Source organism: Corythoichthys intestinalis, chromosome 5 (genome assembly GCF_030265065.1).
Source record: "Corythoichthys intestinalis isolate RoL2023-P3 chromosome 5, ASM3026506v1, whole genome shotgun sequence".
In the NCBI taxonomy this organism is placed as follows: Eukaryota; Metazoa; Chordata; class Actinopteri; order Syngnathiformes; family Syngnathidae; genus Corythoichthys; species Corythoichthys intestinalis.
In genome coordinates this window covers 36,436,746-36,460,356 of record NC_080399.1, presented here as the reverse complement: position 1 = coordinate 36,460,356, position 23,611 = coordinate 36,436,746, and the positions used below count along the sequence as shown (strand labels likewise).

Genomic DNA, 23,611 nt, shown 5'->3' with positions numbered 1-23,611 from the left:
GGAACTGTATCCCCCAACCAATGCAATACAGCTTCTGTGTTATAATGTGTGCCAGTACATTTTGACTTCTATATACTCCTGGGTAATGTCTGCAACTTCATTTAGCTTGTGAAAAAAAGGGGTAGACAAGAAAGAGAAAGAAAAGAGGAAGAAGATCCATAACAGAAAACAGCCTCCTACTGACGCACTATTAATGCGTGACGTCCTTGTACAAAGCAACCTTCAAATGACTTGCTGAGTTTTGAACACTTGGTATACATTCAACTGTGCTCTGCGTGCCCATGTTTGCATGCATTTGCTCAACTCGAGTCAAGAATCACCTGTAACATGTCATCGTGACTGTGCTATATGGCACGAGCTAACCCAACACCATGAAAAGCTTTGATGTTTTTACCTCAATACAATATATATATATATCATATATATTCAATCAATTTCATATATAAATATGTTTAAAACTATAATTTAGTAGCTCAAAATAAGCTATAGCGGTTGTTACTTTGTATTAAAAAAAAATATTAAAGGAAAGGAAGAAAATCTAGTGTCCCAGTAAGCAGCTTTCATTACTGTTGCACTGTGTTCATGGTTCTGAACATGGTGAACGTTTTTGCACCACAAAGGCAAAAAAGATGACTTTAGGGCAGTACCCTGGTACTGTACCAGTACCAGTAGCAGCGTATTTGGTAATGGGCCGCGCAGAAATAATAAATAATTTATTCATGACTGCATTCGGGCCGATTGACTTTGGCCTGTGCCGCTTAACACACCAATATCCCTGTCTACTCTAGATATACAACTACAGGATAGGAGGTCGTCATAGAAATGCATTGATTGGACTGTTAGCAGTACATCTTGTTTTGTATATCTATGTGCGCTTGGCCTCGATAATAACGTATGACGTAGGTCGTCGCCCATCGCATTTGTTTCCGAAAATAATTAGCCCCCACACTAGAATGACTGAAAAACAGACGTCTTTGGACAGATTTTTACAGGGAAAAGGGAACCTGACGAGCCAGAAGATGAGCCTACAACCTCGAGAAAACAAAATCGATGCTACTTCCCAATCACTGAAGACCCACGAACTGCGAAGGAGTGAATTCGTGACCCGTATGTGAGTAAATCGAGTGATTTGAGCATGTCTGTGCAACAGGAATATCAGCTTGTAGAGATCGCAAATCACGGCGACGAACGTACATTTCAGACAACAACTCTACCGAGGTTCTGGATTAAAGTCTTTTCGGAATATCCTGACATCGCTAGAAGGGCACTAAAAACTGTGCTACAATTTCCAACATCAAATCTTTGTGACGTGGGCTTCTCTCACTCTCCCATCTCGGGACCATCTCGTCTCAACGAAACAAGCTCAGGCCTACCACTGATTCACCGGGTGTGTTGTATTTTCCCTGCACTTAACAGGACGGGGCTGAAAACAAATGTTATTTTATATTTGCTGTATTTTTCTGACGCACGTTGCGGTGTTCTGAAAAATTTGGCATGCGCGTAACGTCAAAAATGAACGCGAATGCAGTAATTCCAAAGTACACACTACAAACTTTCTTTAAAGAAAGGAATATTAAATTACGTTTGCCATGTTAGCTGCACACAACAACTGCACGCAGCTCTCTCACTTAAGACGTCGCCATGTCGTTAAGCATTACTTTACGCCATTTTTGTGTTGCACTTGTATGTTTATGATGTAAATAGTTTTTTAGCACTGTTGGATTACATTGAGAGTCCAACTGAATATAAAAGAGGGCTTTTTTTCACCGCCACAAAAGCTTTGGGAGCAAAATTTTATAGGGTGCAAAATGTGATAGAACACCGGTCCATGAAAAAAAGACCCAAATCACACCGGTCCGCATTGCAAAATAGGTTGGGGACCCCTGCTTTAGGGCACTGATTCTTAACCTTGCTAAAGGTAATGAACCCCACAAGTTTCACTTGTGGATTCACCGGACCCTTCGGAATTACATAATAAAGCAATTGTTTTCAAATTCAAAACCAATTTATCTCAGCTAGCAAGCTAATAATTGAGCAAATGTTCGTTCTAAATTCTTCTCATTTTGACAGCATGTTCTATAAACAGGTCAAAATTTGAGACCATGCTGCCCATTGCTCTGCTGTACTCCTTCATACCAAGTGCGAGTCAACCTTCCACTGAGCAAACCAGTTCCTCCTCCCATCAGATCCAGGACTAGTAGTTAAAAGAAATCAATTAAAAAATTTTGCTCATACAGAGCAGAGAGAAAACCGATCATTCTCAGGCTTATCCTTAACCCATTTAAATTTTTTTTAATGACTGTTGCCAAGCCCGAGCCTTCCCCAAAAGCCGTTGTCAAGGCAAGCTAGGCGTTAACGCACAGCCGCACCGCTACCGTAGCAAGTCGTCTCTCTTGCTCTTTGATGACGTAATTGCTGCATGAATTCCGATTTGGGAGACTTGCCAGTTCAGACCGCCGCAACGTTCTGGAAAAATGTGGCCCATATCGGATTTAAACAACATACCAAAGTGACCCAGATCTGATTTGGAATGGTCCACTTCTATCCGACTTGTCCCGTTCAGACAGTCAAGTTAAATGCCTCACTCGAGTCGGAAAAACACGAAAAAATCAGAATAGTGCATTAAGACCTGCAGTATGAACGTAGCCTAAGGTAAGATTGTTTGGACTTATTTTCATATTGTTAAAAGTTAAGTTTTTACAAGGGATGTCCCAATCGCATACTTTTGCACCAAAGTCCTAGTCACCTAATTTTGAGAATCTGCTGATAGAGAGTCCAGTTTTTCACATGTCAAGTTTTTCACATCACTATCCCACCGTTCCACCTTCATAAAGTGAATTATTTTTAAACAAGAATAACAATGAAAAATGCTTGTCTTTATTCGATGCATCATTGATGGAGTCCCCTCAAATCCAGTCACGCTTTAACGCTCACGCTGCTGAGAACAGCCTCTCACTCTCGAGTTTGCACAGCAGACTACGCTAATGTTTAACATGCTAATGATGATTGACACATTTGGGCCTTTGATGATAGAACTACCAAGCTTCTCTGGCAAGGTCAAAGCTGCAAACCTGTCAATCATCATTGAATTTATAGAGCTAACTCCAGGGCAGTGCTGACCAAGAAAAGCAGCAGGAAGGAGAGTGAGAGGCTGTACGAGCATGATGCAGAAAAACATTTATATGGGGCTTTGCCTTGCAAAGGCCCAGATAATTTAAAACACGAACCTTTTCACCCGATTCGGTTCTTTTGAAAAATGGCCTGATCGGCCCGATTTCGGATCACGCGACTGGATTGGGACATCCCTAGTTTGTACGTACGCCTACTTCCCTACCATATTGTGTTATATAACATGTTTTTAGAAATGAATCAAATAGATTTATTACTGTACATTAAATGTTCGGGAGCTCAAACGGTTGATGAAAATACTGACTCATCAAAGCGTTCTGCTCAGCTAGGACAGCTTTGGTAAATGCCCTTCAGTACTGTAATGTTGGGCTTTCATGAGAATCCCACCCAAATGGATGCATTCTGTTTTCTCCAGAAGAAGGTTATTAGTCTTGATAATCAAGGAAACCGAAATGTGTATTGCGAGTGAGGTCTCTTTGGGGAGCGCGACGGGTGATTCCTACTGGAGAGAAGCCCAGATTTAGAATATGGATTGATGACTGCTGCCAAATGGAGATGCTCGCTGAGATGACAGAAGCAATAAGTTCAACACAAATCAGCAGCGTATATTCAATTGTTTATGTATTAAGAGGGTTTATTTGGGACTCAGCAGAATGACTTCAGGATTCAAATCTCATTTTAAAAGACATCACTGTATAAAATGGGTGTGGGGAGGAGTCATGCTACAATAAAAGTGCTTCAGCAGGTGCATTTTTCCTTGCAGCAAAATAATGTTATTTCACATGAAATGATCATAAATCAGTAATACATGTTTCAAACTGACTGCACAGGCTTTAGTCAATGGTCATTGCAAGGCAACTGTCACTGAGCTGAAGTAAAGCATATGTAGAGGTTGGACGAGATCTGATTGAGGTGTTTTATTGTATAGGGAGTGTCAGTTTGCAAAATTCACATTGGCTAAAATATGAACATGTGTTCAATGCCTGATAATTAAAAGACTAGACTCATTTTCAAGTGTTGTTTTATCAAATATGTGCTTGGAATCATATAAATGGTGCAAAACTGGTTGAAAGGTGACTTGTACATATTATAGATGGATGGATATTTTCCAGAGCCAAGAGATGCAGCCAAAGTAAACAATGTGCTGCTGAATGCAAAGAAATTGGATATTCTTCACTGGCTTACACTAAAATCATGGCAAAACATCTCAAGATCAGGCAGTAATTGACCGCTCAGAACTTCAGATCCTAGTGGAAAAAATAAGCAAATTTTAAAAAATGGTAGATTGAAGATTTTTTCGAAATGACTAGTATTGCTCAGAGTTTCACTGCCTTCCCTAACTTTTGTTTTATTATTTTATCATTATTTTGGCAATATTGTGTTTTCATCCTTCTTGTAAGGAGTCTTTGAGTGTCATGAAAAACACACTCTATATAAAATGTATTGTCATTAAAGGTTTAATTTAAACGTTCAAAATGAGTGCTTGAACTAAATTATACTGGAATGACAACTGAGTGTGCGTGTAGAGTGACCGCCCCCAACCACACAAAAGTATCATTGCTGTAAAAACAATCAGACAAAACCTTGACAGGTTGTCTTTACTTCCCTCAAGTAAGATGCAATTGAGACTTGCTTGAATGATCAAACTTTAACATGTTGTTCACATTCACTATTTCTGCCACACTGTGCAGTGTCAAAACTAGGTGTCAAAACTAACAATAGTCATGAGTAAGGCTGCAACTAACGATTAGTTTAGTAGTCGATTAATCGATGAAGTAGTTAGTTCGTATAATCGAGTAATCAGAAAAGGAACATGAAAAATTAAAATTCCTGAGCTGACCCTTAAACAGTATTTAAAAAATAGATAAATGAGGATCTAAGTAAAACAAAAGAACAATTGGGTGAATTACTTAGCAAAAGTCCACTAGCTTAAATGCTAATTTTTCTTTTACAATGCTCTTAACAAATGGTTCCGACATATTCCCACAAAAATGGCTAAATATACCTATGAACTAAATTACAAATGCATTAAAAAACATTAGCTCAAACAGAAACTTAGTTTATGTTGGTCTTAACAGGGAGTAGCTAGATTCAGCAATGTGAAATGAGGCTGACTAGAGGGCAGTGTATCCACCCAAATCAATCAAACTACATGCAAATACTTTCAAAATAAACCATTACAGCACCACTTTAGTTAAACGAATACTCGAAGAAACAAAATTTAATTTGAATCTTTTTCTCAAATTGAATACTAGAGTTAATTTTAATTGTTGCAGCACTAGTCACGAGAGAATGAAGAATTAGAACAAGAGTTTGGCTGTAGAATACGCGGAAGCAGTCTACTTCATGATGCATCATCCAGTCTTATTGGCTCCCACACATCTTTGTCCTACATGCACTACATTTTCTTCCTTTACTGTCTTCCATTATTGTCTGGCCTCTCTTCCATTCATTTTCTCCCTTTACAACTTTTCTGCTTGGTCCCACACTTTTCCTCTAGTGCATGCTCCTTTGCTCTCTGATCATCTTCAGAGGCTGTGCAGTCAAGACTTTAATGGGAGTGCGACAGTGGGCACCCTCAAGCAACAACACAAATAGGCAGAACAGTATTCTGTGAAGCTAACCGATGATGAATCACTGATTCGTTCATAAGTGCCGTGCTGACAATGCATTGCATCTTCAGTTGGTCAATGAACTTGCACAAATGATGCTTTTCACAAAAATTGGGTTTTTGTGCGATCCCTTTACCTAATTCACTGCCATTATCAGTAATAGACATCTAATTCCTTTAACTAAGAGGTCTGGTAGGGATCACTCATCCATTGTTATTTACCCAAATATTATTCTCAACAATTAAATAAGTGACAGCATAATCAATTTAAAATAAACATGAGTTAGAGACCTACTACTACTTTTTATCTATTATTAGCACTGGCAATTCAGTAAGCTGATTTGGTTCAATACATTGAGAAAACAATTGAGAAGGCTTACTGTACGATTCGATACTGTACAGCTTGTTTTGAGATGGGTGTGATTTAGGCCTGCACAATATATTGTTTGAACATCGCCATTGCAATGTGCGCATGTGCAATAGTCACATCGCAGGAGGATCGATTTTTTTTTTTTTTTTTAACGTTAACTTTTGTTTTACTTCATAAAAGCAGAAAGTTTGCAGGTCCTGGATCCCTTTTATATATAGCAAGCCTGCATTAAACGGCATTAAATCAGGGATGTCCTCGATCCGATCACGTGATCGGAAATCGGGCGGATCGCGCCATTTTTCAGAGGATCGGAATCAGGTTAAGAGGATCGGGTTTTTAAATAGAAAAAATATATTCAAATTTTTTTGCTTTATGCTCGTACAGCGCCACAGCCTCTCCCTCTTCTTCCTGCTAAGCAGTGCGACCAAAATGTTTTTCTTGGTCAACAGCGCAGCTGGCGTTTGGTACTTAACCTTAACAATGATTGAGAGTTTTGTTGCTTTGATTGGGCCAGAGAAGCCTTGGTAGCTCTACGATCAAAGGAACAAATCTGTTAATCATTGTTAAAGTTGCAGCCCAGTCTGAACTGTGCCATGCCAACTCATTCATTGTGTAAGTGAGAGGGTGTTCTCGGCAGTGTGACCATCAAAGCGTGAGTGAATTTGAGTGGACTCAGTGAAGCATTTAATAAAGACAAGCATTTTTCTATGTTCCTTTTGTTTAAAAGAAAAAAATCACATTATGAAGGTGGCACAGTGGTTAGCACGTCTACCTAACAGTTCTGGGCTCGTGGGAGCAATTCCGGCTCAGGCCTTCCTGTGTGAAGTTTGCATGTTGTTCCCATACCTGCGTGGGTTTTCTCAGGGTTCCAGCCACATACGTATACTGATTGCACACTTCAAATTGTCCGTAGCTATGAGTGTGTGCGTGAATGCTTGCGTGTCCTATATGTGCCCTGCGACTGGCTGTAAACCTGCTCAGGGTGTACCCTGATTTCTGCCAGGAGTTAGCTGTGATAAGCTCCAGTACCCCTGCGACCCTTGTGAGGATAAACGGTTCAGAAGATGAACGAATGAAGGAATTATATGAATGTTATGGATTATTGGATTGGAGTGATTAAAAGTATGGCGTTAAAGGTGATGCAATGAAAAAATGTGGCTGCACCTACATTTTGTGCTGGTGCACCTTAAGAAAAAAAAGTTTGGTGCAACCAGCGCAAACAATGCTTGAATTTTAATTCCAATGCAGAAGTAGTCTAGAGCTTTGCCAATATACTGTATATCGCAATGTTTATTTATTTATTTTCTAATCGTTCAGGCCTATCCCAAATAGAGCTATTCAAGTTATCTGTCAAAAATTCTTCTTGTTTTAATATCGCAATATGTCGCGACCCCCACAAAAATCGCAATGTTATATTTTTTTTTCCAATTTTGTTGAGGCCCAGTGTGATGCAATATTTTGGTGGTCCTGTTAGGGACAATGGGGGTCAAAGCCATCGAGTTGCACATGAGAGGAGAAAAACACCAGCGGTCTGTGGCAGCAGTTCTGTGTTTACAGTGAAAAAATTTTTTTTTTTTTTTCCTTCAACGGAAATTGTTGCGACATTTTTTGGTTTTGAAGTATATATTTTAGGTCTTACAAATGTCTGAAAAAGCATTAAATTTGACTTTTAAAATTGTGCAAGAACCCTGTCCATGTTTACAGAATGTGGGAGAAAGGCAGAGTTCTCAAAGAATAAACTCCTAAAGCATGGGGAGAACATCTACAGAGAAAGGCCCAAGCTGAGATGCAAACGCAGAACTTCAGAAGAGTGAGGCAGACGTGCTCCCAAATAGGTCAACACAACTGTGCTGCTTTTGATTTCTCTTCAACTGTGAATTATGAATTCTGATAATAATCAGCTTGTTATCAAATATTGGATAATTATGCAAGTTTACTCACATGTCTTCAGGTGTCCAGTGCAAGAGAACCTTCACTTTTCCTGAGCCCTCTTTCCTTTTGGCAAGTACCTACAAAATGACAAATGGAGACAAAACAAATAACCTACTGCCTGTAAAACTATTTGTTTTGTAAAAAAAAATATATATATATATTTGTAAAGGAAAAACAGTTATTCGTTAGACAACAAAACAAACATAGCACACATAATTTAACTTAGATATTAAAGTTGGTGGATACAATTTCAAAGCAAGCTGTGCTCCAACAAGCACGATGGAACCATTCTCCCTTGTGCGTAGAGAAGTAGCTTCAAAGACATGCCCCCTCCCAGGAATAATGAGGCTTCATAATTCAAACACCTCACCGAGTTCTACAGTGGCTGATCATTAACTGCAAGCAGTAATGTAAGGGCTCTTAATAATGCATCCCAGAGTGAAGCTGGATTTCTAGTTTCAATGGATCTTATCCTCCGCTGCCCTTCAACAGACACAGGATGGCCGTTTGATGATATTCTCTTGATCAGGAAAAATGAACAAGCAACTATTGATTCATTGTCATATTTTAATATTATATTAAACATGAACAAACAACCTAAAATGTACGCGTAATCCATTCTTGCTGTATTTAGGGCTTCAGACTGCCCTTAAATAATATATATATATATATATATCTACGGTACTCACGCCTTTATGACCGGTATATTAAACCATTTTTTCATTATTCTTGAATATTTTTTCTTAAACTTCTACACCACACTTGAGTACAAAAGTTGGTGATATTGCACAAATGAGGTAGTAAAGTATTTATCAGTACAATAGTAAACATGAGAAGACATTTTCTTGTACTCCTCCTGGGTGTCTTTAGTGTCGGCAATCTGTTTAAACTGGAGGAACGCAGATCAAACTTGAATCCCAAACCAATCACAGCATGACTGTCAACAATTTAAAGCCTTCAACTTGTGAAAATACAGCTGAGTAGCGGTGGAATGTAACACAGTACTTGTTACTAGAGATGTCCCGATCATGCCGATCGATCGGGTCCGATCACGTCATTTTCAAAGTATCGGAATCGGCAAAAAAATATTGGCCATGCCTTTTTTTAATATACTGTATATATTTTAATTAAATTGTTTTCTAATTGTATTTAACGTTATAGACATAATATGTTACACTCATCCAGAGTCTTTAATTTAGGCTTAAGGTAGTGTTATCAAAAATATCCCCATAACGGCAGCAATTATTTTATTAAAAAATGTGTGACGTTAAAATATTTACCACTATTAATATGTGCGCTGAACGACCCTCTCACTCATTGTCGCGCTCAATCTGTAATGACGCAATTTTACCTATATAGAGAGATAAAAGGCAGCGCAAAATGAGTAGAGTGAATTTTGGCAGCCTTTGTAGCCTTTCTTCAATTGGCTAAAACCTCGCAATCCCTCTACCTATGATTAGAAATATCATGGGAAGCAATGTGGGGAAGCAAGGTGGCAATGGATCTTTGTCTTAACACATTAAGTCATTTCCCAAAGCAGAGAAGATATATCCATTGGTAGCACGACGCACAGGCATAGTTTTACTTCCCATCATGGTTCCACTTCCCATCATGCATTGGGGCATGGCTGCAGTATCATTTACTGAAAGCTCAACAAATACACTAAATGGCAATATTTAGTCACAATATACAGTCACAAGTCTTTCTATCCGTGGATCGCTCTCACAGAAAGAATGTTAATAATGTAAATGCCATATTGAGGATTTATTGTCATAATAAACAAATACAGTACTTATGTACTGTATGTTGAATGTATATATTCGTCCGAGTTTTATTCATTTTTTTCGTAATGCATTGCCGAAAAGTATATGATCGGGAAAAATTATCGGAAATGATTGGAAATGAATCGGGAGCAAAAAAAATATCAGGATCGGCAGATACTCAAACTAAAACGATCGGGATCGGATCGGGAGCAAAAAAACATGATCGGAACAACCCTACTTGTTACTGTTCTTAAGTACATTTTGTGTATCTGTACTTTATTTGACTACAAATATGAAGTAGTACTTTTTACTTTCACTTCACAACATTTTACAGCATTTACCTGTACTTTTTACGCCACTACTTTTCAAATTGTCACTTGTGTTACACGTTACTTTTGTTAGTTTTTTTCTCATTGCGAATTGATAGTTTCAATTTCATGCCTCTGGCGTAATTGATAAGCCATGTGCAACTATACCGCAATTGAGCACTAAAGGCAGGAACATGAGTACAAGCAAGATTAGGCAGGTGAACAAGATAGACCAATTAAAAAAAAACAACAAAAAAAACACAACAACAACAGTGAGAGCAGCGCACCTTCAGATGGGGACTGCACACTCTTGTACAGTAGGTGGGTGTATGCACCTAACAGTTGCTTGTAATCCGCTACTAACTAAGTTTTGAAGTTGTTTTTTTTTTTTTTTTTAGCTTGTTAAGCTTCTGTTTACACTGCAGTCAATTTTATTGCTTGTTTTTCCATTCTGCACAGTTTTAAAAAGTGAAAAAGAAAATGGTAATATTGTGGGTGCGAAAGTACTTAATACATATTCTCATTTTTCATTTTTGGGTGGCGTGGCTAAATCGTAGTTGTACCCCAACCCAGAGGTTGTGGGTTCAATTATCTGCCCGGATGAACTTGTCCAAGTATCATTGAGCAAGATACTGAACCCCACGTTGCTTCTGGTGCTGTGTCACCAGTAAGTTGATGAGGATATAGTGTGAAGCGCTTCGAGGGCCTTCAAAGTTCGAAAGGCACTATACAAGTATAACCCCATTTACCATTTTTGCGTCGGGAGAAAATGCTTTTACTTTTTACTTGTATAAGCAAGTACTTTCAAAATTTTCCCAGCGTAATTTTTTTCCGTAGATACTGATATTTTTAAGTATTTCCCCCCCGTATCTCTACTTTTACTTAAGCAAAAAAAAAAAGAAAAAAAAAAGTGAGTGCTTCATCCACCACTGCAGCTGAGACTATTGAAGTGTTATTCTGGCTCATTGGCCTTTACTTTACATAACATTCCACCGCTCATGTTGTGACAGTTTACAGTGAAACTGGTCTGAAATTCACACAAATATTGTCAGCAGGAAGATGGCGCTGGAAAAATAACCAGCAGCAAAAATAGCCACAGATATAACCTCTTGCGTCAATCCTCTCTTTTATGTTAGGAATGTCTATTTTTAGGATGGCAAATGAGCTCAGAATGAAGAAGTTCTCTGACGCACACGAATATCTGAAATTATTTTTGTTACCCCTGAGACTGGCTGTAACGGATGGAAACTAGTTTGAGGAAAGGATGGAGGACAATCCACCAACGACCGACTTTTCTTCATCCTGGCAGTTTTCACTCCAAAAATATATTTTGTATTTTGACTTTTTTAGATCAATAAGGTCTCTATGCATTTTATTCTTCAGATGAACACCCTAAAAACACAATTTCTTTGGCTACGTAAAGAAAGGAAATCCACACAAAGGAAGAGACATTCGACATTCTAACGTCAACCAAGGGTGCACTGAAAAAAATAACTGGTGGATTTACTTGATAAAATCATTGACAAACCATCAACAATTTGCACTTATTTTATTTTACTGCTTGTGAACTGAACTTAATATTGCAAGCAGTAAAATTTACCTAATAGAAGTGCAAATTGTTACAATGATTTTATCAAATAAATCGACTAGTTATTTTTTTCAGTGTGCTAGCTAAATTGAATGGAACAGCTGCTTTAGTGAATGAAAAACCGAAGTTGGTTGATGATCACAGTCCAAAGACTCACAATCAGGGAATGTAATGTACATGTATTGCAAAGGCTCTACAAAGTGATTTGCTTTTCAGTCTAAGCTGTCGAGAAGATGGAAGGATGAGCACCACGGACATCAGAGTTGCTCCAGTAAAAAAACACTCAGAAGCAAAGGCGGGGGAGGGCAGGCCTGTTCAAATGGGTGCCTGCTTCGTGTCAGCAGGTCGCGCGCCGGATGACGCAGATGGGCGCAATAACAAAAATATCCCATCATAAACATGGCTGACTTGCTCTGGTGTGTCAGCAGGCTCACTGGCCAAACTCCACAGAACCCCCACAGCTGTGCTCCTTCCCGGGCTCAGAGGAGTCCACTGCGGCCTGTGGTCCGTATAATAGTCATTTTTGCCCACAAATCTCCAGGGCTGGAGGAAAAAAATAACAGAATATAGACTCAACTGGCCCAATCCCCTCACCTCCTGATTCCATGACCCGGATATTAGAATAAAGCCCTTTTCTTATCTAGATGCTTCCAGCTCCCACACATTTTCTCTGACACACGGCAACAGCATTGTACATTACAGCAAAACTGCCCATACTCCTTGAAAACAGACCTAACCAAACCTTTCCTTTGCACAGCCGGCCTGTATTGAGCCATAATAATGCTCCATGTAATGCCCCGCTGACAAGTGGTGGGTCATTTTGTTCCAACCAGCTACAACTCTGCCAAGAGCCCGCTGAATTTCTAGCATTACTTCCGGGAGTATCAGAGAATAAATTAGAACCCCTACAACCCCCATCACCAATATACACTAGATCAGGGGTCCCCAACCTTTTTTGCACCACGGACTGGTGTTATTTTGGTCTTTTTTTTCCACAGACCGGTGTTCTGACAAATTTTGCAACCCATCAAAAATTGCAACAATGCGGTTCTGCGCATGCGCGTAACGTTAAACAGCCGCAAAATGCGCAAATGCAGCGATTCCAAAGTAAACACTACAAACTTTCTTGAAAGAAAGGAATATTAACTTACGTTTGATCATGGAAGGACTTGTAGAAAAGTTCTCCTCAGATTCATCCTGTCATGTAAACAGCACACAACGACTGCACACCGCGCTCATCATTAACGACTTCGCCTTGTCGTTAAACATTAGTTAAGAAGCCCGCTTCACAAAGATACGATGTTGGAAATTGTAGCAAGGTTTTCAATGCTCTTGTCGCGATGTCAGGATATTCCAGAATGACTTTAATCCAGAACCTCGATAGAGTTGTTGTCTCAAATGTACGTTTAATAAGGTCGCCGTCATTTGCGATCTCTGTTTATTCACAAACGGGTCACGAATCCACTCCTTCGCAGTTCGTGGGTCTTTGAGGTTGCAGGCTTGTCAGGTGCCCTTTTCGCCGTAAAAATATCCTTTTCGCCGTAAAAATATCGCCAAAGACGTCTGTTTTCCAGTTATCTTCGCTCGTGTGGGGGCTAATTATTTCCGGGAGCAAATGTGCTGCGCCCGCGGCCTAGTAATACGTTATTATCGAGGACAAGCGCACATAGATATATTATATACACAAACAAGATGTAATGCTAGCAGTCCAATCAATGGACTTCTATGACAACACTGTAATCTATCCCGTAGTATTATATCTAGAGTAGATAGAGATACTGGTGTGTTAAGCAGGGGCACAGGGTTAATTCGGCCAGAATGCGGTCGTTATTAAATTATTATTTTTGTGCGGCCCGGTAGCAAATGCGCCACGGACCGGTACCGGTCCGCGGCCCGGCAGATAGGGACCCCTGCACTAGATCTTCTGTCAGGTGTCTATGTGTTTTGTGTAATGTGGGCTTTGTGTAATAATTAATACAGCACAGACGGCCGGTGCCAAACCACAGCAGTGGTGTGTCGTGCTGCGCTGGTCACCGTTCTGGTCGGCTAACTTTCTGCCAAGGGCTGGCTGAATTTTTCGGGTCACTTTTGGAAGTAGTAGCTACATGTAGGAAAAAGGTGGCCATAAGAGAAGATGTTGAAGTTGGCTCTACTGTGGACGGGATCACAATGCACAATGGAGCTGACATCAACAATCAACTTCGACTCCTGCAATGGGTGATCTTTCTCAAGCATGTGAATAGTTGTACCGAAAATTTGGAAGAAAAGAAGCACATACGTGCTCACAAGGCCTCACTGGCACAGTAGATGAGCTGTGTGACCATTGGGAACAAGCTACCCGAGTAGCACACAGACCTATGTTACGACAGATACTTGTCAGTTGAGCGGTTGTGGTTTGAGCAGTCAGCAGACAAGCCTACATTGTCTGAGACCAGCCTAGCCTTACTTTTCCCCAATTATAAGCCTTTTTAGATAATGAAAATGTGGTATTCTTGTTAAACAACACTCTTTTCTTTGATCCAGTCAAATAATCTACCTTAATTTTCGCATTATGAAGCGCACTTGGCTATAATCCGCATGACTGCAGGTTGCATGCGTCTCTCGGGCAGTCTGACCATAAAACTATGACCTAAAAATAAAAAAATGAAATCCACTCAACCTCAACCTCTACGCTTACAACAGACCAAGTCTCTCAAAAATACCCATGGCAGGCTATTTGATTAACTGAGGGCTAACGGATATCAACACTAGCATAGCAGTTTTGTTGTAGCACACAGTAGCTATCTGTCCTCTTTAAACAATTATTCTTTTTTTCTCAGTCGGCAATAAAGTAAACTGAATGTTTGTTGAAAAAGGATAATCGCTGCTAGCATAGCATCCTATTGTCATAGCAAACAATGGATATCGTATGAAGGCCATGAAGTGCCAAACACAATGGCAAATCCAAAAACAAAACGGCAAATCAAACAACAACGGAAAATTCAAGAACAAAACGGCAAATCACATAACAAAAAAATAGTAATTAAAAAACAAAATGGCAAATCACATAACAAAAAACAATTAAAAAAAAAAAAAAGACAAAAAAATAAAACAAAAAACAAAACGCCAAATCACATAACAAAAAACCATTTAAAAAAAAAAAAAAAAAAAAAAAAAAAAAAAAAGGCCCCTACTCTTCTCCTCCTGTCATCATTTGATGTATGCGTGGACTTTGGTTAAAACAAAAAAGAAAAGAAAATGTGATGAGTACTTCAAGGTGTTTGTCTTTTTGTGTGTATGTATTGCAATATGCATAGCACATATTTTTGGGGAAATGTACTCGTGTAGAGTATACAGTTGTATAACTTGACATACATTTCTTCATGCGGTGATTTTTTTTTGTGTGTGGTTGTTTTATATTTTTGTATATGTGTATCTCGTCTCCTGTATGTCAAGGTGACAGTATAAAATGCCAACAACTGATAGAAATTGATAGTCACTGTCTGTTGTTCATTGAAAACGTTTGTAAACTCTTTCCTTGCTCTTAAAAAAAAAAAACACAATGGCAAATAATATAACAAAAAATAAAGAAAAACAACGACAAATCAAACAATGAAACTACATTAAGGAACCAGGAGAGGTAGGTACCAGTAAAAATAATAAAATAAAAAAAATAATAACTCATCGCTGATTTGCGAAATCACTTGAAAGGGTAGGTACTGATGAACTAGGAAGTTACTCCGCTTCCTGCGTGGACTTTCCCAAAACGTGCATTACCAAAGATGCGAACGTTGTTGCCGCGATAAAAGAATACTTTTATTTAGTTGGGTGTTGTGGGACGTATGGGGCAAGGTTTTTTGTCCTCCTGAAAATCCATAAATAATATTCGTTATGAATGATGAATAATACAAATGGAGACTAAAATGTAGCTGCTTATTGTAAAAAGATTATAGTATTAGCGTTGATTCCGATTGCGCAGTCCCTTTAATGTGACAACATACTGCTACAGCTGTAAAAATGAGTGCTTCATGTACCAGTATGTGGAATACTATATTTGAAAATGAAAAAAAAATCTCATGGCTGCAGTTTTTACTGCATTTGGATTTAAGATCAAAACACTTCAGAAGGTTGTTGTCACATTCCCTTGGGGCCTAAACATGCTTTGCAGATTCGATGAACATTAATTTGAATAGTTCAACTAGTTTCAGCCAGGTTAGCTGAACAACTGAAATATACATCATAAAGACATTCTGTATGTTAACGTAGTACATTATTTACTACATTAATGTCTAACCACAGTAATGAAATTACAGTACAGTGGTACCTCTACATACGAAGTTATTTCGTTCCAGAACCTTGTTTGTAAGTCGAAATCGTTGTATATCTTGCAGGATTTTCCCATAAGAATACATTACAATTGAATTAATCGTTTCCACAGCCCAAAAACCTACACTAAATTCTTGGTAAATACTGATGTTACTATTGCAAATATCAATTACAAAGAGCAAATCAAATCAAATATTAATACAAATTGGAATAATAATATAATAATAGTAATAATAATAGTAAACAAACCGGGTTGTAATGTTCCGGATGCTTTTTGATGTACCTGAACGCACCGCGTGGCTGACTTGAAGCCTTTTATTTTCGTTTTGTTTATTTGCAGCGGCAGAAAGAAGCCTGTTGTGTTGCACAAGTTGATGGAATAAATTATTAGAAACCTGACAAAGCTGGCGATTTTTTGGGCGATGTTACCACAATATTAATTGCCACATTAACTTATAAAGACTGGCGAACGGAGGGGGACCGCCGAGATCATAGACTGTCTACGGCTGTGTTGTTGAACCATATCACGGATGCGCACTCCATGCTCATATTTTTCTATCATACCCATCTTCATGTCAATGGTAAGCATAACTTTTTTCCTTTTTTCACCACCTGCACTAACATGGTTGGAACCAATGTTGATTTCTCTCAAGGAAATATGCCCTGCATCCGTTTTGCGGGCAAACAAAGAGACTGCGGTGCTGTCATAGATCGTTGTATTTAGAGCATGACGTCGGATGTAGAAACAAATGGAGAGTCAAATTTTACGTCGGATGTCCAAAAGGTCGCGTGTCGAAGCGATCGTATGTCGAGGTACCACTGTATCCTTAAGAAAAAAATAGTTTCTTTTTTTTTTTTGTACTCTGTTGATTATGTATTAAGTGCGACACTAACTACTGGCATGTGTATGTGTAACATAACCGGCCGATAAAGAAGATTAAATTTGATTAAAAAGTTTAAGATTGACTAAATGTTTATGAAATTGTGTGCCTCACTGCATACAGCAAAATGTTTTTGCAGTCTAGAAGCAGCAGAGGACAGGACGCTTTCTAGTGAAAATCCACAGAAAAAGCAGGTATTCGAAATTTATTACCAAAATAAAATAAATTTAGCAAGTTTGAAAAACCTTTTGACTAAAATAGTGATGGAAATCCTGATTTTATAGATGTTCATTCGAACAGCATGACAAAAGCCTCACATACAAAACAACAAACAAAAAAAGCAATTCAATTTTCCTTCCTGTGATGTTGATTCTGAGAAAAACAACGCAAAGCCTTGCAGCAAAAATGGTTCACGTAGAGTGCAAAGAAAGAAAAAAAATAGCTTGAATCTATAGTGGCATTCACAAAAGTATAACTTCAACGCCCCCTGCTGACCATAAAATAAAATTAAAAAACAATTATTTTGCATAGGCCATGCATTGAAGGTGTGCCTTATATTCCGATGCGCCTTATAGTGTGGAAAATAAAATCCTTTAATTCATTAAACAGAAACAAAATGATCTATAAATAAGATGGACTCACTGTGCTGTTAAAGACCACACTGTGGCCATTGCCCACGCTTTCAATATGTGTAGCGAGGTTGAGACAGATGGCTCTATGACGGATAGCATCCATGGTTTGAGCATCAAAGAAGTCATGGGGCCTAGCTGTTGGGGTCAAAGGACAGATGAAAGAGAAACAAGCAATACCAAATTAACAATGTCAGTGATCATCTTGCATTAAAAGGTCTTTAAAGTCAACTTCAAGATTTGTTTCTTAATACATGAAACATATTTGAACTTATAGTGAACAGTGAACCCAATTTCTTGATTTTTTGTTTTTCATGATACCTAAAACATTAGTTCGGCATCCAAAATACTGAGCATATGAGACCAACATTAGAAGAACCACAAAACACGCTAGGAAGTTTACAAGAAGCATTCCATCAGCTTGTTATAAAGAAAGACCCTTTCATCAAAGGATAAGATAACTTCCAGATCACACTACCAAAACAACAAGGGGTTCATTGTCTAGATGTAAACCCTATACAGTGAGCATTGTAGCATTTTAAGAGGAGACCTGATGACAAAAATCCCTGGCCAAATGAAGTTTGCATTATTTTGTCTGACGTTTAATCTTCAAAATAATTGGCTTCACTGTTTCAAAACATTTGGTGGAGAATTTACATGAAACATGCATGCCCCCATTATTCATGGGTATTAAGTTGATATGTTAGGTGAAATAAGGAAATACAGCAGTGTAGGGCTGCAGCTATCGAATATTTTAGTAATCGAGTAGTCGACTGAAAATTCTATCGAATAATCGGATAAAACATTTTTTTTTTTTTTTTTTAGGTAAAGAGCAATTATAAATATACATAAGAAAACAAGACATTTCATCTATGTAATATTGAACTATTTTCAGTCAATCAATGTCTTTATTTTTGATGTACATTGTTGAAAACAGCCAACAATTGCATCTCAGACGTGACTAGAATTAAAAAAAAAAAACGTATTCACAGCTTACACTCAAAAAACTTCTAGATCTTTTTAAAAAAATATGTATTCCTTATCTAAAAATGTCATTATGCTTGATAACACACATCACTTAAAAGCTAGGTGTTTTTCCCAGCTTTTTTCAATTAAATTTCCAATTGTGTCAAGCAATTTTTAAGTTTTAGTTAGTCTAAACTGTAAGTCCTGATAGGATTTTGAATTTTTGGAGTGTTCAAAATAAATGTATTATACCTGCTGTATTGGAGCACATTAGGGACCAGTGCTACTTGGTGATTTATCCAGCAATGACTACTGAGCTAAAATTGACAGTTATCATTTTTAAATGTTTATTTTACACCCTCATCACTTTACAGTGCTATGTTTTTTACAGATTAAATAAAGCCTGTAAGATACGTTAGCCACGCATAGACAGTGATCATAATTAATAGAAACCGAGCCCTCCGAAGGGCTAACGTTATGTGAGCGGGTGACAGTAACGTTAATCTTATTTATTAGCGCTGAGAAGTCTACTGCTTTAAGATGGCGGCTGTTTACTAACGCCGCCGAGTCTGTCATTTCGCATCTAGTTCTACATACATGGGATATCTATGAGACGCATCAGACGCTACCTGCTACAACCGTAGCATCATGTGGGCGTAGTTTTTAGCAGGTGTCGGCTGCAGTAAGTTTTTTTTTTTTTTATTATTATTTTTTTATTGTCTGTTCCTCTACGCACGTTTTGTCAGCGCATTGTCCTGCATTAAAAGTAGTCAGGGCAAAACGTGATGCTTAGAGCTGGCAAAATTAAACAATTCCTCGAGGTGAATAAAATTACTCGGATCAGTTTTTAAACTCTAGTTGCTCGAGTATTCGTTTCAGCTCTACAGCAGTGTCTGTGTGCACGCACATATAATGTAGTGCTAGTGTGTCTTTTAATTTACGTACGTAGGGAGCACCTGCGTTTGTTCTTGAGCTTCTTTCTCTTGTTGAGACCAGCCTTGGAGGGAGACTCCTCCTTGAGTTTAGCTTGGCTGGACATTTTGGAAGAGCTTTGCTGGCTAAAGTGGCTGGGGACATGACGAGCCAATCCCCCCTGCGATGCAAAGCTTGCAGTGCAGCCACCGACAACACACTAAGCCACAGAACACAAATCAAGGATTTACTGCCTCGTGGAAACAAAACACACTGAACACACAGTGGAGCCAGACATTCTATTTAGATGACGATGACAGTTGTGGTTTCTACCTTGAAGGGCTTGTCTCCACTGTGGGTCAGCATGTGTCTCTGAAGCCAACTCTGACTCGTAGATGGAGTGTTGTATACCTTGCAACCCTTCCACAAACACACAAACACCTGAAGAGCAAGATGGAGAAAAGCTAGGTGTATGGATTACAAACATTTTTAATAAAAAAAAGAGAAGGCCCACACTTGCATTAAATTGTACTAACCCCTCCCCTTTGTCCGTCCACATGGACGCCCCTGATATGTTCAGCGAGGTCAGGGCTGGAATTGAAGTACTGAAGACAAAGGTCCCAGCAGCAGGAGTAAGCCACGGTCTTCACAGCGGATGAGTTGGCGCTGCTCTGTCCGTTCATCATAGCTGGGGTGGAACGCCCACTCGACATGGTGCTCTCCATCTCCATCAAGGTGCTGCTTATGCTAAGGAGAGCAGGAATGGATGGGGTGAAGAGTAAACGTGTATATACACACAAACAAATTACTGAACAACAGTTGTCACATCCAGTAGGACGGAAATCATTCTACTTCTTATCAGCTACTGCAGAGTTCACTAAATCCGGACCTCGGAGCCACTTTTCCGGCCGTGTTTACCATGTCTCCCTCCTCCAACACACCTGAATCAAATATTTAGGATCATTATCAGGCTTCTGGAGAGGTTGCTGGTGAGATAATCATTTGATTCAGCTGTGTTAGGGGAGAGAGACGTGGAAAACACGACAGGAAAAGTGGGTCCGAGGTCCAGATTTAGTGAACCCTGAGCTATTGGATGCCGATTTTTATTTGCACCATGTTTTTGATTGCTCACTCTATGGGGCGCCGTTTGTAAAGCAGCACATGCTGATTATTACCACAACATTTTCTCACATTTAGCACCACACAGCGTTTAAAACATGGTGTGAAATTTTTGGAGTCACTTTTTTTGCACATTTACAACATTGTTTAGCAACTTGAATATTCATTTTTAAATAAGAAGTTTTGTACCTAAATGTTTAAATCCAGAACTAAATATTTAATTTAGATCTTAAATTTATATCCTATATCCTAAATGCTAAATCTGGAAACGGTTGGAACTAAATATTTAGCTTAATATGCAAATTCACATGACTTGAGACCGGAAGCAACAAAATTAAAAGCTGGAGCACATAAAATGCTCATTAAATAGTTTCTCCCAAATATGTATTTTACATATATATTGTTATTATCACAATGACTTATGTCTAAGAGCAGACTGCCACCGTTGAGAAGGTTTTATTCATTTTCAAGCAACGTAAACAGGCAGTCTGAGCTGCTCCACCAGCTTTTATTTTGTTACTTCCGGTCTCCAGTCATGTGAATTTACATATTAAGCTAAATATTTCGTTCCGATCGTTTCCCGATTCAACATTTAGGATATAGGATACAAATTTAGGATTTAAATTAAATATTTAGTTCTGGATTTAAAGAATCAGGTCCAAAACTTCTTATTTAAGAATAAATATTTAAGTTGGTAAATAATGTTGTAAATCTGCTAAAAAAAAAGGGACTCCAAAAATTTCACACCATTTTAAACACAGTGTGGCACTAAATGTGAGAAAATGTCCTAATTTTCAGCATGTTGCTGCTTTACAAACAGCGCCCCATATCACTCCACGCAGTGGCGCCACCAGGGAGTGGCCAGGGGTGGCCACGGCCACCCCTATAAATTGGTTGGGCCCCCCATTGGCCACCCCGCTTGCCAGTGTATCGTTAGATTGTTGTAGCATCAGTTATGCATTTCATCCCAAATGAATGCATTTATTTTGTTTTGTTAAATGTAGGGCTGTCAAATTTATCACATTAACGGGCGGTAATTAATTTTTTTAAATTAATCACGTGAAAATAGTTATCGCAATTAACGCATTCGCTGTACGACTCATTCACGCATTGCCGCAAACAGCCTACAATGGCACCGTTTTACTTATATACAGAGATAAGAGGCAAGTGGAGTAGATACAAGCATTCACTGGGGCCATGCTTTTAATTGGCAAAAGCTTTGTCATCTCTCCCATAGCACCTATTAATATTGTGGGAAGCACGTAGGGAAGAATGACAGGAGTTGATCTTTTTCTTAACACCCTGGAGTGTACCCAGCGCAGAGAAGATATAGCATTTGCAGCCACCACACACAGTCATGGTTGCACCACTTCCCATCATGCATTTGGGCAGAACAGTTAGGTTGCTACAGTATCATTTACTGAAAGTTCAACAAATACACTAGATGGCAATATTTAGTCACAATATACAAACTCACATTTATCCTTTAAGAATTACAAGTCTTTCAATCCGCGGATCCCTTTCACAGAAAGAATGTTAATAAAGTTAATGCCATCTTGTGGATTTATTGTTATAATAAACAAATACAGTACTTATGTACAGTATGTTTAATGTATATATCCATCTTGTCTTATCTTTCCATTCCAGCAATAATTTACAGAAAAATTTGGCATATTTTAGAGATGGTTTGAATTGCTATTAATTACGATTAATTCATTTTTAAGCTGTGATTAACTCGATTAAAAAAAATTATCATTTGACAGCCCTAGTTAAATGTACACCTTATGCCTAATATATACATAACACAATAAAACAGAATTGTTGTGGAACTCAAAATGCTGACTGGACAGTTATGGACTATGCACATTAAATCATTAGTAATATCAAATATTACACAATACACCAAAGTATATCAGTAGCCGTGTCTTTAAGTCTTTCTGAATGTTTTCCCATGAGCTCTTTACTGCAATAATATAATGAAAACCTGAAATTATGGCTTTTCGTTTTGGCCACCCCAAGATTTTAAGTGGCCCCATCCGGCCACCCCTATGAAAAATTTCTGAAGGCGCCACTGACTCCACTTTCAAGCGCCACCTGTTCCCCGAGAACAAGTTACAGCGATTACTACCGTACCTATCTTCAGAGTCCATACGGCTCAGCGGTTCGCCGTCGGAGGACGAAATCTCCACACTCGGCCGCCTCTTGTCGTCCGGGGCCGTGTCTCCCCCGCTCAGTTTGTCGCCGTCCTCGCAACTCACTTTACTCCTGTCGCATTCCTCCATACCAGAACACCGACTCTCCTCTTCGGGCTCATCTTTAGTACCTTTTGCCGCGTCGCAGCTGACGCGTTCGGCGTTGTCATCCGCCAAGTTCTGATGGGGCTCGGACAGCACCTCCTCAGATGGTGACTCCGTATCTCCGATAGCCAATAACTCTTCCGGGTTGGCCGCCTCTGAAGCGTCAGTCGGCGGCGCCTCGCTTGCGGCCTGCTCCGCCACCTCACCGGCCTCCGGCTTCAGCTCCACCATTTTCGGCTCCTTGCAGCCGACTGATTCCGCATTGCTTTGGGCGTCACCTTCGGTATTGGTTTTATCCTCGACGGACTCACAGCTCCCAGCACTCAGCGAGGGTGTTAGCTCGGAGGTAGCAGCCGCCATTTCAGTGGGCGAAACACTTTCGGTGTCAAAATTGGACCGTCAGTGGAAGGGGCGGGGTATCATACAAGTTGCCCGCTGATTGGACGGAGAGGACACGTTGTAAAGGCATTTAAAGGTCCAGCAGACGCTTTTTTTTTTTTTTTTTTTTTTTACCATCAAGGCCAGTACCAAAACACACACAAAAAAATCCAATGACATTCTGCAAATCCAATGCAAACCACGACAAATCCAGCAAGGTTGTGTTGGATTAGTTATGTTTTGGATGGTTTGCTGGTAAATAATTCAGCATATGCTGGATTTCTCAGCAGGAATGTCAACAGGTGAGTGGATGGTTTTTGCTAGCCAATAGATTGATAGTCAGTCACACACTGTAGCTTTATTAGTGGACAAGTTTGTGCCATACGGTGGCGCCGTTGCACTATTTAACCCGAGGTTTTGCAG

At 39.2% G+C, this 23,611-nt stretch overlaps 1 protein-coding gene across 2 annotated transcripts in view; it reads right to left on the bottom strand.

The window, feature by feature from the left end:
• Nucleotides 1-23,237, bottom strand: part of LOC130916629 (zinc finger protein aebp2-like) — a 30,179-nt gene extending 6,942 nt beyond the window's left edge. For both annotated transcript variants that reach the window (XM_057837500.1, XM_057837502.1), the window contains exons 1-6: nucleotides 22,647-23,237; nucleotides 19,931-20,141; nucleotides 19,728-19,835; nucleotides 19,428-19,614; nucleotides 17,530-17,654; nucleotides 8,052-8,119 (exon numbers count right to left, since the gene is read on the bottom strand). In XM_057837500.1, coding sequence (XP_057693483.1) covers nucleotides 8,052-8,119; nucleotides 17,530-17,654; nucleotides 19,428-19,614; nucleotides 19,728-19,835; nucleotides 19,931-20,141; nucleotides 22,647-23,170 — 1,223 coding nt within the window. In that variant the 5' untranslated portion in view covers nucleotides 23,171-23,237. The remainder of the gene's footprint in view (nucleotides 1-8,051; nucleotides 8,120-17,529; nucleotides 17,655-19,427; nucleotides 19,615-19,727; nucleotides 19,836-19,930; nucleotides 20,142-22,646) is intronic.
• Between the last annotated feature and the right edge of the window lie 374 nt (nucleotides 23,238-23,611).